Genomic DNA, 18,351 nt, shown 5'->3' on the forward strand with positions numbered 1-18,351 from the left:
AGTAAACAAACAAACTGAGAAGATAGTGTGGATAACCAATACGTCATCATCTCTTGGAATCAGTCTTGACTCTCCGTAACACTAATGTTGATTGCGTTGTGTGAAATGTGAAATTTGATTTCTGTGTGTGTTGAGAGTTTGTCCCTTTGTGTGTGAATGCCAAGCTGGGTGACACACACACGTACACACACTCTGCGTCCTACCCTCCACTGACAGACGCTGTAAGCAGATGCGGGCCGGGGCAGTAATGGCAGGTGATTATAAGTGTCACGCATGCCAAGCTAATTAAACCCCTGGGCTGACAGACAGCAGTATTTGGTGTGTGTGGGGGAGGGGGGGGGGCAGCCTGGCTGCACAATAATTGTATGTCACCTGCCTGGGAGAGAGACTGCAGCTAACTGCGTTATTTATGTTACAGTAGGCCGGCCGGCCAGGCACTACAGAGGCCCAGGCTCGTTCGAGTTAGTTTTGACTTCCTTAAATGCCTCTGTCACAGATGGGACCACTCAGGTCTCTGGCCCAGTATATGGATAACAGTAGCCAGCTCTACACTACCATGCAGGTATGTGAGGTGAGTGTATTTCTGTGTGTAGGAGTGGAGAATAATGTTTGTGCTCATCATTACCTGTTTAAGAGTAGCTGTTTAGACAATTAGGAAAATATAATACATTCAGATTGATATGTTTCCTACAGTAACAAGTAGAAACTGCCTCATTCTGCAGTGCTCTTCCCTCCCTATACCGGCCGGGGTGGCAGGTAGCCTAGTGGTTAGAGCGTTGGACTAGTAACCGAAAGGTTACAAGATAGAATCCCTGAGCTGACAAGGTAAAAATCTGTCATTCTGCCCCTGAACAAGGCTGTTAACCCACCGTTCCTAGGCTGTCATTGAAAATAGGAATTTGTTCTTAACTGACTTGCCTAGTTAAATTAAGGTAAAATAAATAAAAAATACCGTACTGCCACATACTGTAACCACCACACTGTCAGGACACTGCAGAAAGGGACAAGGACAGGCCTCCATAGCCAAGGAGTGAGGTCACAGCCCCTCCAGCTGGTGAGTGACTCGAAGCTGGTCACAGCTGTGCTGGTCAGAGCTGCACAAGGAGGCCTTCCTCCACCAGGAGGCCCACCTGTACACAGTACTCTCTATGTAGCCTCACACGTACACACTGAGGCACACATCTGGCAGAGAGGATGGATAGACAGACACAGACATCTGAAGTCCCATACAACTAGACAGACAGACAGACAGACAGACAGACAGACAGACAGACAGACAGACAGACAGACAGACAGACAGACAGACAGACAGACAGACAGACAGACAGACAGACAGACAGACAGACAGACAGACAGACAGACAGACAGCAGACAGATAGACAGACAGACAGACAGACAGACAGACAGACAGACAGACAGACAGACAGACAGACAGACAGACAGACAGACAGACAGACAGACAGACAGACAGACAGACAGACAGACAGACAGACAGACAGACAGACAGACAGACAGACAGACAGACAGACAGACAGACAGACAGACAGACAGACAGACAGACAGACAGCTCTTTCTGTGAGAACTAGTCAGACTGATCTGATTCATGTGATGCTAAAGAGCATGCAGGTGTGGCTGAGCCAGGTGCACATTGCATCGCATTGCCATATCAGATCTGATCAGTGACAGGTTTGTGTGCTTGTATGCCTGGGGTGGAATGGGTTAAATGAGGTATGTGAGCTGGTTTGTCTGTAATGCCGGATTTCTGGATTATCACTAGGCCTATCTTGTTATGACAAAAACATGACTCCATACTCACATGTCAGAATACTACATTCTGAGTATTGTTTTGTCCTTTCAAGCCTGACCTAGACACATATCTAACTTGTCTCTGTTTCACTATATTATGCTCAATGATGTCAACATTGTGCATACTTTGCCTCTCACACATCTCTAGATCCTGTACACTCCTTGTGTCCTTTGTGTTCTGTACTGTGTGTTCAGATGGTTCAGGATGAAGCCAGTCTTTTGATGGTTTTAATAAGGAGCTGGTGGCATCAGATCCATCAGATACTGTGTCTGAGGCTTAGTGCTACCTCAAGTGCTGAAGAAACCTGATTAAAACATCCATTTATACTGTGTGTGTGTGTGTGTCAGAGCCTCTGCTAGGCCTCACGGCTGTTTGGATGTCTTATCTCTGTGTTCAACCCTGTCACGTTAATTAGGGGCCATTTTTACTTACATAATGTTTTTGTTTCCTCCTCTCGATAGTAATCTGTGACTGCTGCTGTGAAGGGTGTTCTCATTAACAAAGTGATTTACTGTGATAGCAGAACATCTAGCAATAACACACAGAGGGGGAGACATCATTCCTTAAAAGAGGTCACGGTAACAATCATTTCTATGAATATGTCATTAGAAGTGAATGTACTGCTGGGCCTAGTGCTATGTTTTATTACTAGTGATGCAGATATCAGTGAAAACACATGAGGGGATGAGTGTACATCAGAGACTTAGGCCAGTTTTCACTTCTAAAATACTATGTTTGTATTCTTGATACAACTATCACTCTATCTCTTAGGTAGAAAACATCATGCAGGGATACAAGTAACTTAAAGCCTTAGCATTGGTTAGGAGTATTGTTTTACTGGGGTCATTGGCTATGCGACCATACTGTCACTGCTGACCCTAGTACTATAGATCACCTTTAGACAACAGTCAACACCTGTCACCTCGGAAGAGATGGATGGATATCCTGACACTGTGACTTCACGTTTAGTCAGCCACAGTTTCTGATTAACCAAACTTCTTACACTCGGCTAAACCGCTGACAAAAGAAAGAACATCTACGCACACACACACACATACACACACACACACACACACACACACACTTGTGTGTCTGTGTGTTTGACGTAAAACCCAAAAGGCCTTGTAAATGGTTAAAGGGAACAGGAAGGACGTGTGAGGATGCATGCTGGGTCGTGGTTAGTAAATGACCGACAGCTGATGGTTTAATGTTCATAGGAGAGGAGTGGGGTCTCAGTGTCTCAGTCTCTTGTAGAAGAGCATTAGTGACTGTTAGTCTGTTAGTGAGGGATTCCCAGACACAGCACAGTGCATCCTTAATGGGTAAATGCCATGTATTCAGCCGGCTAGTCTGGGAAAACATATGGTGCCATTTGAAGGCCCAGGCTGGAGCATGCTGTTCTGCTGTAATTACTATGGCCTCACCCGGCAGTGTGGCAGCAGCAAGGCAGCGTGGGTAGTGGGTGCTCTCTGTCTCTCCTGCTCTATGTCCTCAGCCAGCTCAGGAAGAACACAGCCAGGCCTCCTGCAGGAGCAGTTGTGTTTGGCTTTCACACACCAACATTCACAGCTACTGTACAGGTGCCAGCTCTGGCAGGATGTGTTCTGAATGTGTGTAAAGTAATCCAGTCATGTCCAGCATTCTCTCTGTCTATCTTTTTCTCTCTCCTGGTCCAAGAATCTTAGGAAGGCTTAGAAGGTGCTTTCCTTCTCTTCCGTCTCTCTCTCTCCATCCCTTTCTCTCTACTTCCCTTTCTCTCTTCACCCCATCTCTCTTATCCCTTTCTCCCACCCTCTCTCGCCGTCTCTCTCTCCATCCATTCCTCTCTCTCCCTCTCTCTTGCCATCCCTCTCTCTCTCTTGCCATCTCTCTCTCTCTCTCGCCATCCCTCTCTCTCCATCTCTCTCTCTCTCGCCATCCCTCTCTCTCCATCTCTCTTGCCATCCCTCTCTCTCTCTTGCCATCTCTCTCTCTCTCTCGCCATCCCTCTCTCTCCATCTCTCTTGCCATCCCTCTCTCTCTCTCGCCATCTCTCTCTCTCTCTCGCCATCCCTCTCTCTCCATCTCTCTTGCCATCTCTCTCTCTCTCTCGCCATCCCTCTCTCTCCCTCTCTCTTGCCATCCCTCTCTCTCTCTTGCCATCTCTCTCTCTCTCTCGCCATCCCTCTCTCCCTCTCTCTTGCCATCCCTCTCTCTCTCTTGCCATCTCTCTCTCTCTCTCGCCATCCCTCTCTCTCCCTCTCTCTTGCCATCCCTCTCTCTCTTGCCATCTCTCTCTCTCTCGCCATCCCTCTCTCTCCATCTCTCTCTCCATCCATTCCTCTCTCTCCCTCTCTCTTGCCATCCCTCTCTCTCTCTTGCCATCTCTCTCTCTCTCTTGCCATCTCTCTCTCTCTCTCACCATCCCTCTCTCTCCATCTCTCTCTCGCCATCCCTCTCTCTCGCCGTCCCTCTCTCTCGCCATCCCTCTCTCTCCATCTCTCTCTCATCCCTCTCTCTCACCATCCCTCTCTCTCACCATCCCTCTCTCTCTCGCCATCCCTCTCTCTCTCGCCATCCCTCTCTCCCTCGCTATCCCTCTCTGTCCATCCCTCTCTCTCCATCTCTCTCTCGCCATCCCTCTCTCTCACCATCCCTCTCTCTCTCGCCATCTCTCTCTCACCATCCCTCTCTCTCTCTCTGTCTCCATCCCTCTTTTCTTTTCCTCAATCTCTGCCTCTCTCTGTCTGTAATAGTGTGTATGTGTGCTTGCATGGAGGGTGAGCAGATTGTGGGTTTAAAGTGTGTGTGTGGTGTCTGTTGGCAGGGCGATGAGGGTGTCAGCTGGGATGTTGTTAAGGCAGGGGGAACAGGCTGGCTGTGTGTGTGTGTGTGTCAGCTGGGAGGGATGTTGTTAAGGCAGGGGGAACAGGCTGGCAGCACGGCAGGAAGGCCCTGTTAAGATCCACTGCTGGGAATTTGGCGGAGCCAGTTGCCGGCCAAAACAGGGGGGACTTCCAAACTTAGGATAAAGACATTTCCTCCCCCATTTATAAAGTCTGACACCCTCACGTCTGTTGTCTCCCCCCCATCCCACCCCTACCACCTCCACTCCCCTTCTGCCTTGTACCCAGTCCACCACCACCACCCACCATACCCTGTCCTATGTTTGAGTACCTCTCTGCCTTGTACCCAGTCCACCACCACCACCCACCATAACCTGCCCTATGTTTGAGTACCTCTCTGCCTTGTACCCAGTCCACCACCACCACCCACCATACACTGCCCTATGTTTGAGTACCTCTCTGCCTTGTACCCAGACCACCACCCACCATACCCTGCCCTATGTTTGAGTACCTCTCTGCCTTGTACCCAGTCCACCACCACCACTCACCATACACTGCCCTATGTTTGAGTACCTCTCTGCCTTGCATGTCATTTGTGTTCTTTCTGCAACTACAGTGTGTTAGAGCACTCTGCCAAATTAACATATGCTGCATGTATATTTCAGCGCAGTTTAAAGCACGCATCTCTGTGTGTAAATAATGCAATAATCTAGATGTTCCTCTTCAACTGATGATGAAGATTTTAGAGTTACAGTACATACAGCATATAACCTCTAAATGGACCAGGGTACCTCTGATTCCCCTAAAACACACACACACACACACACACACACACACACACACACAGACACAGACACACACACCACAGACACACACAGAGAGAGAGAAAAGGCCCCAGAGTAGAAAGAAACAGAGCTAGACAGGTTCTGACAGTTTGATAATAGGATCTATTCTGAAGGGGCTGGTTTGGTACTGTTGTAGCATCTACACTGAGTGTACAAAACATTAAGAACACCTCCCTGATATTGAGTTGCACCCTTTTGCCTTCAGAACAGCCTCAATTCGTCGGAGCATGGACTCTACAAGGTGTTGAAAGCGTTCCATAGAGATGCTGCCCATGTTGACTCCAATGCTTCTCACAGTTGTGTTAAGGTGGTTGGATGTCCTTTGGGTGGTGGACCATTCTTGATACACGGGAAGCATGAAAAACACAACAGCGTTGCAGTTCTTGACACAACCTTGTGTGCCTGGCACCAACTACCATACCTCTTTCAAAGGCACTTAAATCGTTTGTCTTGCCCATTCAACCTGTCAATGGCACACATACACAATCAATGTCTCAAGGCTTAAAAATCCTTATTTATCTCATCTCCTCCCCTTAATCTACACTGACTGAAGTGGATTTAACAAGTGACATCAATGTGGGATCGTACTGTAGCTTTCACCTAGTCAGTCTATGTCATGGAGAGAGCAGGTGTTCCTAATGTTTTGTACACAGTATGCATACTGTACACTGTGTGTGTGTGTGTGTGTGTGTGTGTGTTTTCAAATGAGCTGCTCTGCCAGAGATGAGTGACTGAATTATTCAATGCTGCATGTCTCACAAAATGATGCAAAACCATGCTGGGATTGTCAGTGGGTGGCAACTGTAAACAGTGTAAAAGGCTCTTCTGCATTATAGACAAGCCTTTTGAAAACAGGTCTCATATGCAAATGGCGTTTGATTACACTGACTACAGCAAGGACTTAATGTGAATCTACCCATCCATTCACCTACCGCAAATCCAGAATGATGAATGAGTCAAGACTGTTAATGCTGATATTGTTTGGCCCTGGTGGAATGAAATGGAGGGATGTTGGTCTGAGGGGATAAAGCTTACAATTGTGCTTCTGTCGATGTTTACTTTGAGGGAATGAGAACTGAAGACGATAGCACTGCTACAACAAAACAGGTATGCCTTCCTAGGCCCATCTCTGGAAAATGGCTTTAAAGGATGTGTGTGATTAGATCTGTCAGTGACGACTCAGACACTCTTTCAGCTCCTATATTTATCCTGCTGTGGGTGACTTCAGGTCAAAGCTCTCCTCTCTCTACCTGCCAACAGGGCTCTGGACAGTAGACAGGACATATGTGTGGGTGGATAGATTAAATATTTGTATTATTTACCCACATGTTAGCCGCTAGTAGCCCTCACATCTCTCGTCCTGCCACTAGCCTTTCTCATTACCACTCTGACCTTTGTAATGGGATGTAGGTAGCACCTGACACTTTTAATGCCACCTATTCACCTCTATTAGCCCAGCCTAGCGCTGGTCAGCCTTCTGTTTAAAGGACCTGTGTTAGCCTAGAGCGTAGCGCTGCTGTTTAAAGTGCCTGTGTTACTGTTAGCACCAAGAGGTTATTAGCATAGCACTGGTCAGCCTGGAGTTTAAATGACCTGCGTTATTTAAAAAAATTTAAATATACATTTTATTTCACCTTTATTTAACCATGGAGGCTAGTTGAGAACAAGTTCTTATTTGCAACTGCGACCTGGCCAAGATAAAGCATAGCAGTGTGAACAGACAACAACACATAGTTACACATGGAGTAAACAATAAACAAGTCAATAACACAGTAGAAAAAAAAGAGTCTATATACATTGTGTGCAAAAGGCATGAGGAGGTAGGCAATAAAAAGGCCATAGGAGTGAATAATTACAATTTAGCAGATTAACACCGGAGTGATAAATGATCAGATGAACATGTGCAGGTAGAGATACTGGTGTGCAAAATTTAAATAAAATAAAAAAGCAGGAGGCTCCAGCATGATCCTAGCGCTGCTCAGGCTAATGTTTACAGAACCTGTGCTACTGTTAGCACCAGGAGGCTCCAGCATGATCTTAGCGCTGCTCAGGCTAATGTTTACAGGACCTGTGCTACTGTTAGCACCAGGAGGCTCCAGCATTATCCTAGCGCTGCTCAGGCTAATGTTTACAGGACCTGTGCTACTGTTAGCACCAGGAGGCTCCAGCATTATCCTAGCGCTGCTCAGGCTAATGTTTACAGGACCTGTGCTACTGTTAGCACCAGGAGGCTCTAGCATTATCCTAGCGCTGCTCAGGCTAATGTTTACAGGACCTGTGCTACTGTTAGCACCAGGAGGCTCTAGCATTATCCTAGCGCTGCTCAGGCTAATGTTTACAGGACCTGTGCTACTGTTAGCACCAGGAGGCTCCAGCATGATCCTAGCACTGCTCAGGCTAATGTTTACAGGACCTGTGCTACTGTTAGCACCAGGAGGCTCCAGCATTATCCTAGCGCTGCTCAGGCTAATGTTTACAGAACCTGTGCTACTGTTAGCACCAGGAGGCTCCAGCATGATCTTAGCGCTGCTCAGGCTAATGTTTACAGGACCTGTGCTACTGTTAGCACCAGGAGGCTCCAGCATTATCCTAGCGCTGCTCAGGCTAATGTTTACAGGACCTGTGCTACTGTTAGCACCAGGAGGCTCCAGCATTATCCTAGCGCTGCTCAGGCTAATGTTTACAGGACCTGTGCTACTGTTAGCACCAGGAGGCTCTAGCATTATCCTAGCGCTGCTCAGGCTAATGTTTACAGGACCTGTGCTACTGTTAGCACCAGGAGGCTCTAGCATTATCCTAGCGCTGCTCAGGCTAATGTTTACAGGACCTGTGCTACTGTTAGCACCAGGAGGCTCCAGCATTATCCTAGCGCTGCTCAGGCTAATGTTTACAGGACCTGTGCTACTGTTAGCACCAGGAGGCTCCAGCATGATCCTAGCACTGCTCAGGCTAATGTTTACAGGACCTGTGCTACTGTTAGCACCACGAGGCTCCAGCATTATCCTAGCGCTGCTCAGGCTAATGTTTACAGGACCTGTGCTACTGTTAGCACCAGGAGGCTCCAGCATTATCCTAGAGCTGCTCAGGCTAATGTTTACAGGACCTGTGCTACTGTTAGCGCCAGGAGGCTCCAGCATGATCCTAGCGCTGCTCAGGCTAATGTTTACAGGACCTGTGCTACTGTTAGCACCAGGAGGCTCCAGCATGATCCTAGCGCTGCTCAGGCTAATGTTTACAGGACCTGTGCTACTGTTAGCACCAGGAGGCTCTAGCATTATCCTAGCGCTGCTCAGGCTAATGTTTACAGGACCTGTGCTACTGTTAGCACCAGGAGGCTCTAGCATTATCCTAGCGCTGCTCAGGCTAATGTTTACAGGACCTGTGCTACTGTTAGCACCAGGAGGCTCCAGCATTTTCCTAGCGCTGCTCAGGCTAATGTTTACAGGACCTGTGCTACTGTTAGCACCAGGAGGCTCCAGCATTATCCTAGCGCTGCTCAGGCTAATGTTTACAGGACCTGTGCTACTGTTAGCACCAGGAGGCTCTAGCATTATCCTAGCGCTGCTCAGGCTAATGTTTACAGGACCTGTGCTACTGTTAGCACCAGGAGGCTCTAGCATTATCCTAGCGCTGCTCAGGCTAATGTTTACAGGACCTGTGCTACTGTTAGCACCAGGAGGCTCTAGCATTATCCTAGCGCTGCTCAGGCTAATGTTTACAGGACCTGTGCTACTGTTAGCACCAGGAGGCTCCAGCATTATCCTAGCGCTGCTCAGGCTAATGTTTACAGGACCTGTGCTACTGTTAGCACCAGGAGGCTCCAGCATTATCCTAGCGCTGCTCAGGCTAATGTTTACAGGACCTGTGCTACTGTTAGCACCAGGAGGCTCTAGCATTATCCTAGCACTGCTCAGGCTAATGTTTACAGGACCTGTGCTACTGTTAGCACCAGGAGGCTCTAGCATTATCCTAGCGCTGCTCAGGCTAATGTTTACAGGACCTGTGCTACTGTTAGCACCAGGAGGCTCCAGCATTATCCTAGCGCTGCTCAGGCTAATGTTTACAGGACCTGTGCTACTGTTAGCACCAGGAGGTTCCAGCATGATCCTAGCACTGCTCAGGCTAATGTTTACAGGACCTGTGCTACTGTTAGCACCACGAGGCTCCAGCATTATCCTAGCGCTGCTCAGGCTAATGTTTACAGGACCTGTGCTACTGTTAGCGCCAGGAGGCTCCAGCATGATCCTAGCGCTGCTCAGGCTAATGTTTACAGGACCTGTGCTACTGTTAGCGCCAGGATGCTCCAGCATGATCCTAGCGCTGCTCAGGCTAATGTTTACAGGACCTGTGCTACTGTTAGCACCAGGAGGCTCTGTACTGTGAGGCTCCTTGGTCCATAATGATAAGGCCCAGCCTGTAATAAACTCTGAGTCGTAAACACACTGCTTCTCGGCCCCCATTGGCCTCAGGGCCTTGTAACTGCTTTATAACACATTTATTACCTGTTTAATGGAGTGTGAGCTGAGTTGAGTCGTAACATAAACTTACTGTAATCTAATTTTTTTCTGACAAGCGTTGGCATTACAGTAGCTGTAAGTCATCATTATGTACACACCTTGGTGTAAGGATTTGAAGAGCCTGACATGATTCCTATGCCTCAATTAGGCTGTTTCTATGATTGGCATTGAAATATTAAGTGTGTGTGTGGTATGTGGTGTGTGGGGATATGGGAGCCGGTTACTTTGTTATCCCAAAGCACCCCCACACAGAGAAGAGACAAACGGGCAGTATATGGGGAATAGAATCATGAAGATGTATCTCCTATATTTCCTGTAGGCTGCCTGAGTACATTTAGAAGCTAGAAGGCAGCATAATGTCTCATAACCCGGAGGTATTTGAAATGGAACAGCAGGGCTTTCTTTGAAAAAGAATAGTTGATGTGTTCCGAGAGCTCACTGTTTACTTTATGTGATTTGGACTGAAATGCAAAAACCGAGTTATCTTTTTATTTTCATCTTTGGATAAAAAGTGCAAAGCCAATGTTTGGGCTGCTGTTGCACTGCAGCCAGAAGGGAAACTGTTTTATGAAACTTTGAAGTAATTTCCACTTTTCTGTAACTCAAAGTACCGTCTGCCCTTTTTCTTTGGAAATATGTTCACAGCCAAATAGAAATAGTCTCAGCACCTTCAGTTCACAGCCATATAGAAATAGTCTCAGCACCTTCAGTTCACAGTCATATAGCAATAGTCTCAGCACCTTCAGTTCACAGCCATATAGAAATAGTCTCAGCACCTTCAGTTCACAGCCATATAGAAATAGTCTCAGCACCTTCAGTTCACAGCCATATAGAAATAGTCTCAGCACCTTCAGTTCACAGCCATATAGAAATAGTCTCAGCACCTTCAGTTCACAGCCAAATAGAAATAGTCTCAGCACCTTCAGTTCACAGCCAAATAGAAATAGTCTCAGCACCTTCAGTTCACAGCCATATAGAAATAGTCTCAGCACCTTCAGTTCACAGCCATATAGCAATAGTCTCAGCACCTTCAGTTCACAGCCATATAGAAATAGTCTCAGCACCTTCAGTTCACAGCCATATAGAAATAGTCTCAGCACCTTCAGTTCACAGCCATATAGAAATAGTCTCAGCACCTTCAGTTCACAGCCATATAGAAATAGTCTCAGCACCTTCAGTTCACAGCCATATAGAAATAGTCTCAGCACCTTCAGTTCACAGCCATATAGAAATAGTCTCAGCACCTTCAGTTCACAGCCATATAGAAATAGTCTCAGCACCTTCAGTTCACAGCCATATAGAAATAGTCTCAGCACCTTCAGTTCACAGCCATATAGAAATAGTCTCAGCACCTTCAGTTCACAGCCATATAGAAATAGTCTCAGCACCTTCAGTTCACAGCCAAATAGAAATAGTCTCAGCACCTTCAGTTCACAGCCAAATAGAAATAGTCTCAGCACCTTCAGTTCACAGCCAAATAGAAATAGTCTCAGCACCTTCAGTTCACAGCCAAATAGAAATAGTCTCAGCACCTTCAGTTCACAGCCATATAGAAATAGTCTCAGCACCTTCAGTTCACAGCCAAATAGAAATAGTCTCAGCACCTTCAGTTCACAGCCATATAGAAATAGTCTCAGCACCTTCAGTTCACAGCCATATAGAAATAGTCTCAGCACCTTCAGTTCACAGCCAGCCATATAGAAATAGTCTCAGCACCTTCAGTTCACAGCCATATAGAAATAGTCTCAGCACCTTCAGTTCACAGCCATATAGAAATAGTCTCAGCACCTTCAGTTCACAGCCATATAGAAATAGTCTCAGCACCTTCAGTTCACAGCCATATAGAAATAGTCTCAGCACCTTCAGTTCACAGCCATATAGAAATAGTCTCAGCACCTTCAGTTCACAGCCAAATAGAAATAGTCTCAGCACCTTCAGTTCACAGCCATATAGAAATAGTCTCAGCACCTTCAGTTCACAGCCATATAGAAATAGTCTCAGCACCTTCAGTTCACAGCCAAATAGAAATAGTCTCAGCACCTTCAGTTCACAGCCATATAGAAATAGTCTCAGCACCTTCAGTTCACAGCCATATAGAAATAGTCTCAGCACCTTCAGTTCACAGCCATATAGAAATAGTCTCAGCACCTTCAGTTCACAGCCATATAGAAATAGTCTCAGCACCTTCAGTTCACAGCCATATAGAAATAGTCTCAGCACCTTCAGTTCACAGCCATATAGAAATAGTCTCAGCACCTTCAGTTCACAGCCATATAGAAATAGTCTCAGCACCTTCAGTTCACAGCCATATAGCAAAGGAAGAGTTCCTGGTTTTTCTAGGCTATTGCATGTCCAATATGTCATCCCTTTTCTGGCATCTTTAGGTTAGATAGATAATGTGTATTTTTCTATTTAAAAATGGTATGTATTTACCACCATTCTGATGTGTTATATACACAAATAAAGGTTAAGAGATTGTCTTGTTTTAAGATGGGCCGACAGATTTTCCATCACATAGACAAAATAACCCCCTACAACATGATGGTTAATTAAAGTAACCCCTTGGTCTGTAGATATCTCATTTTGCTTTCAAGACTCCTTTCTCCAAATACCAATTTGAGCTCTCCAACCGTCTATTATCTTGTCTGTAAAGAATCAAGGTATTAATCTTTTATGTTTTGGAAAAATCATGTTATTTGCAGGGACCTCCTGCTCGACCGACCAAGATTGGGGAGCTGGCATGGGGAGAGACACGAAATTGCAGAGTAAATCAATACTGGCCCAGTAATGTTAGGGGATCCTCTTTCAAAGGGCTACGTTGAATTTGTAAAACCCTGTGTTTTTCATCTCTTTTTCATTCCAACCTCACTTGTTATCATAGTTGCTGTTGTTTGTATGTTATTTTAGCTTCTTTCCTAAGTAGCTATTTTGCAATTTGGACGAAAATACAATTAGAGCGACATGTGTTTCCGCTGGTCCTAACGTTAGACAGATGCGTGAGTCTATTGAAGCCATACTTCTAGTCCTGAGCTCTGGCAGGTCTGTTCTAAAATCCTTTCAGTAATGTCCATGGTGTTCAATATGGAGCTGATTTATACTGTACTGTGGCCATGGATGTGTAAACCTCTGACAGAGCTAAAGCCACTCTTTCATGTTGTAAAGCATGTTGTCACACTTTGGCCTTGACTGAGATCTGAGAGAACGCTACCCAGCCACGTATTTACCCATGTGTACGTGACTCATCTCTGTTTGCACAGATCCTTTATCTTGGCCTTCAAGGGTTGGATTTGATAGAAAGCCCAGTTAGGTTATCCAGCGCTCTATTCCAGGTATGGGCCCAGGCATTAGCCTCACTAACCTTGTCACACCTGTTCATGGTAACTCTTCAGAAGTAAATTGAGATTTTAGTCATTTAGCAGATGCTCTTATCCAGAGTCACTTAAAGGAGCAATTAGGGTTGAGTGCCTTGCTCAAGGGCACATTGGCAGAGTTTTCACCTAGTCGGCTCGGGGATTTTGAAGCAGCAGCCTTTCGGTTACTTGCCCAATGCTCTTAACCTCTAGGCTACCTTGAAGTATGTGTCTATGTAACGTCCTCAGTGTTTACAGCCTAGTTCAGGGGGCCCCTGCACCTGAGTTACATCATTCCTTACAGGATCAGATCATTCCCAATGTCTCACAGGTCCGTACACATACGGTCGTCCGCATTAGAAACTTCAAGGAAAATCTCCCACAACACATCACACTGATCCTTCCTACGTGTGTAAACGGCTTTCCCACCATCTCTGAGTGCATCTCCACCATGGACCCCTGACACCATGTCCTCTCACCGCCCACCACTACCCTGATGGGATGGTTTAGGTATCCCTGGAGTGTTACAGACGACACAGAGAGGGTTTTAAAGTGACAATCTCTCCTGCCCCAGATACAGATGCTCTTAAATCCTCACAATAGTAAACAGGTTGATCTAACGTATCAGAATATCCCCTCTGACAGCCATGGTGCTGGAATTGAAGTGGATTTAAGTAACTACCTGACTGGTCACGTGTGGCTCAGTTGGTAGAGCATGGCGCTTGCAATGCCAGGGTTGTGGGTTTGATTCCCACGGGGGACCAGTATGTATGCAAGTTGCTCTGGATAAGAGTGTCTGCTAAATGACAAAAATGAAAACATTTAAAATGTACTTTGCCGTTCAGCCTTAAGCTGTCAGAGAGAGAGAGAGATGTGTGAAAGTCAGACACTCTTGCAGATCGGGTTTCTCCGGGACTTGGGCTTTGGGTGATTGATCACACTGTGCAGACTCTGACGGACCTGGACTCCACTTAAGCACACAGCTTTTCTTTTTCTCCTCCTCCTCCTCCTCTTGTCTCCTGAAGAGCATGCAAGTACAAACATCTCTGACACAGTTCTTTACCTAGAAAGAAGTCTGGAGGCGGCTGTCCAAAACACTTCTTCTTTCTAATATAGGAAAATTGAGCTGCTTTGAACTTGGGGGGTTTTGATAACTACTTGCTATGCTTCCTGAAGGATAACCTGTGGGCTTGGCTTCCCAAGACCTAATCACTTTGATTAAGTGCCAGCGCCAAATATCTCCACACTCAATAGACCCGGCCCTACCTCCTAATTCCCCCCTTCTCATCTGTAGGCTTCTGAAGCACACCGCTTGCTTCAACTCTCAGTAGGTAAAGCCTCACTCAGCCTACTTAGTTAATCCAAACTCCTCTCAGATACTGTTCCTTTGTTGTTTTGTTGAAAAAGGTTATGGCAAATAATAAACTCCCCCATGCTTGCCCTCTCCCTCCCCCTCCCTCTTTCCCTCTCTCTCTCCCTCCCTCTCTTCCCCCCTCTATCCCTCCCTCTCTTCCCCCCTCTCTCCCTCCCTCTCTTCCCCTGACAGTGTTCCTGTTTGGGGTCAGCGTGGCCTCCTTTCCTCTGGCTGATTGTGTGAGTCGTGAGTCATGGCTGTGGGTGCACCTGGTACTGGAGTGGTACTCCCCCGGAAGGCAGAGGAGAGGGCAGCTGACTATAGGGCCATGGCCTCTCCAGAGGAGGTGTAACACAGTAGGGTGATTAACAGTGGGCTTTAGGCTGTGCTGCGAGATGCAGACTCCAGCTTCATTTCAGCCTCAGTCCCAGACTGCTGGATCAACCATTGATACTACTGGAGGTAACTCAGGGTGTAACCCTCCATGGTCCCATCACACTCCCTACCCCCAGCCTCACCAGCTAGCTCTAGCCCCCCAGGTCATGGGTGGTTTACAGAAGGAAAGATGTGTCTATGTTAAATCACTTTCTCTTAATTCCCTCCCAATGAAAGGCTTTAGCCTCCTCCTTGTCGGTCTTTGTTCAGCTGTAGTTATGTGCTGTGTTTATTTAAAATATATATATATATATATTTCCCCTTTTTATTTAACCAGGTAGGCCAGTTGAGGACAAGTTCTCATTTACAACGGTGACATGGCCAAGATAAAGCAAAGCAGGGCGACAAAAACAACAACAGAGAGTTACACATGGGATAAACAAACGTACAGTCAATAACACAATAGAAAATCAGCATGCAGTGTGTACAAATTAAGTAAGGAGGTAAGGCAATAAATAGGCTAATAGTGGCGAAGTAATTATAATTTAGAAATTAACACTGGAGTGATGGATGTGCAGATGAGGATGTGCAAATAGAGATACTGGTGTGCAAAAGAGCAGAAAAACAAATATGGGGTTGAGGTAGGTAGTTGGTTGGATGGGCTATTTACAGATGGGCTGTGTACAGCTGCAGCGATCGTTAAGCTGCTCTGACAGCTGACACAAAGTTAGAGAGGAAGACATAAGTCTCCAACTTCAGTAATTTTTGCAATTCGTTCCAGTCATTGGCAGCAGAGAACTGGAAGGAAAGGCAGCCAAAGGAGGTGTTGGCTTTGGGGGTGACCAGTGAAATATACCTGCTGGAGCGCGTGCTACGGGTGGGTGTTCCTATGGTGACCAGGGAGCTGAGATAAGGCGTAACTTTACCTAGCAAAGACTTACTGATGATCTGGTGCCAGTGGGTTTGGCGACAAATATGTAGCGAGGACCAGCCAACGAGAGCATACAGGTCACAATGGTGGGTAGTATATGGGCTTTGGTGACAAAACGGATGGCACTGTGATAGACTGCATCCAATTGGCTGAGTAGAGTGTTGGAGGCTATTTTGTAAATGAAATCGCCGAAGTCGAGGATCGGTAGGATAGTCAGTTTTACAAGGATATGTTTGGCAGCATGAGTGAAGGAGGCTGTTAGGAAGTAGGAAGCCGATTCTAGATTTTATTGGATTGCAGATGCTTAATACAGATTTGGGGTTGTACCTGGTAGGTTTCTTGGTTATTTGTGTGAGATTGAGGGCATCTAGCTTAGATTGTAGGACGGCCGGGGTGTTAAGCATATCCCAGTTTAGGTCACCTAACAGTACGAACTCTGACGATAGATGGGGGGCAATCAATTCACATATGGTGTCCAGGGCACAGCTGGGGGCTGAAGGGGGTCTATAACACACGGCAACAGTGAGGGACTTATTTCTGGAGAGATGGATCTATGTCACTGTTTGTGTTAGAGGTTTGAGTTAAGAGCCAAATCCAGAGTAATTGTTTTTATTTCATGTGTTTCTCTTTTTTATACTCCTATTTCTTTTGTCTTATTTGTGATAGAAATTGTCATAAACAGTAGACCCTGGAAACTTATCAGGTTTGTTTGGCTCATACTAAAAACCTAAAACTTCATATAATGGACTTGTGTTCACGCCATCATGATACCAATGCTTGCTTTGATTTTGCAGGGGTTTCTAGAGGGGCATTCTGGGGAATGTATTTTCCAAACACGGTATCTGAAGAAAACCACTGGATCGAGATGCAGATTGAGGGGGAAAATTAGTTGACCCCTTCAATCATCCCGTGCCCTTCTGTTATTCAACCGCTGGCATATGAGGGCACTCCACTCGGACATGTTTTCACTCTGCGTATGTGAGGCATCAATCTGTTGTTTCTCATGGGTGACTTCTAGCCAATGTTATTCTCTGTAGGTTTCCCCCCTCCGTCACTCTAACCTAAACCATTCCAGAGTGAAATGCAGAGGCTTGAGTTACTCTCTGCTTACACACACATCACATACTGTAGAAAAGATGACAGCTGGGACAAACCTGATTTAGAGTTCCATTTGAACGTCTATTTTCCCAGCCCAATTCAGCGGCAGAAACCAAAGGCGCCTGGATAAAAACTATAATGGTGTTTTTCTAACGTTCATTCTGTTTGCTTTGCGTTACGTTGAGATGCATGGTAGGATGGTATGATTCACGCTAGGTTGGACCTGACCAGAGACAGAGAAGACTGCTTCCTATTATGATCAATTAGAGATGTCAAGAAAACAGTCTAGACTTGATATGATTTACTAAGCTCAACCTCTGAAAGTAGAAATAACTGAGGGAGTGTTACTGAAATGTCTTTGTTTAGAGATCCTGCAAACAGACTAACCAGAGCTTTGAGTCTGTGACCTAAGAGTTGTCATTTTGCCTGGAGTTGTGGCAGATCTGAACTTCAATGCAGTCCCCAACACCAAAGTAATGTCTTATAGCGTCTGAATAATGTAGAAAGACCTCATCCGGCACGGTGGATATCAACTTGGCTCTGGTGTGTGTGTGTGTGTGTGTGTGTGTGTGTGTGTGTGTGTGTGTGCGTGTGTGCGCGCGCGCTAGACAAGTTTTGGGCTGCCTTTATTATTTAGTTTAGATACTGTATATATATTTTTGTTGGGGGGCACTGGGGTGTGGATAAGCGTGTGTCACGCCCTTTCACAATCCCTTATGAGAGAGTCCCACCCTGTCCCTGTGTGAGTGAAAAGCCTTGCCCCCAGCTCAGTTCTCCTGATAACCATGAAGGGATTTGGGCTGGATGGGCAGAACCTAACTGGGCTGATTGCTGAGAATGAGGCAGGGGAAATCTGCTACAGGCAGGCAGAGGGCGGGTAGGGGACTGATGAAGGCTTCTCTGAAGGAAGGAAGCATCTGTGTTGTCTCTGCCCCTGGTAGTGTCCCTGTCTAATACCCCTGGATGAGATATAGTATGGGAAGGGAGGGGCACACGAGTTACCCCCAGCCATCACACACAAATCAGCCCTGTGTTGTCTCTGCCCCTGGTAGTGTCCCGGTCTAATACCCCTGGATGAGATATAGTATGGGAAGGGAGGGGAACATGAGTTACCCCCAGCCATCACACACAAATCAGCCCTGTGTTGTCTCTGCCCCGGTAGTGTCCCTGTCTAATACCCCCTGGATGAGATATATAGTATGGGAAGGGAGGGGAACATGAGTTTACCCCCAGCCATCACACACAAATC

The 18,351-nt window shown here is 46.3% G+C and overlaps 1 protein-coding gene across 3 annotated transcripts in view; it reads left to right on the forward strand.

Annotated features, from left to right (window-relative positions):
* LOC112235085 (alpha-ketoglutarate-dependent dioxygenase FTO) overlaps window positions 1-18,351 on the forward strand; it is a 237,323-nt gene that overhangs the window by 106,446 nt on the left and 112,526 nt on the right. Inside the window, exon 9 of one of the 3 annotated variants that reach the window (XM_042331035.1) lies at window positions 14,891-14,937. The exons of the other annotated variants lie outside the window; for them this stretch is intronic. Within the exon in view, the coding sequence (XP_042186969.1) occupies window positions 14,891-14,933 (43 nt within the window). The 3' untranslated portion in view covers window positions 14,934-14,937. The remainder of the gene's footprint in view (window positions 1-14,890; window positions 14,938-18,351) is intronic. 3 annotated transcript variants of the gene reach the window in all.

The sequence above is a fragment of the Oncorhynchus tshawytscha genome, linkage group LG12 (assembly GCF_018296145.1).
Source record: "Oncorhynchus tshawytscha isolate Ot180627B linkage group LG12, Otsh_v2.0, whole genome shotgun sequence".
Taxonomy (NCBI): domain Eukaryota; kingdom Metazoa; phylum Chordata; class Actinopteri; order Salmoniformes; family Salmonidae; genus Oncorhynchus; species Oncorhynchus tshawytscha.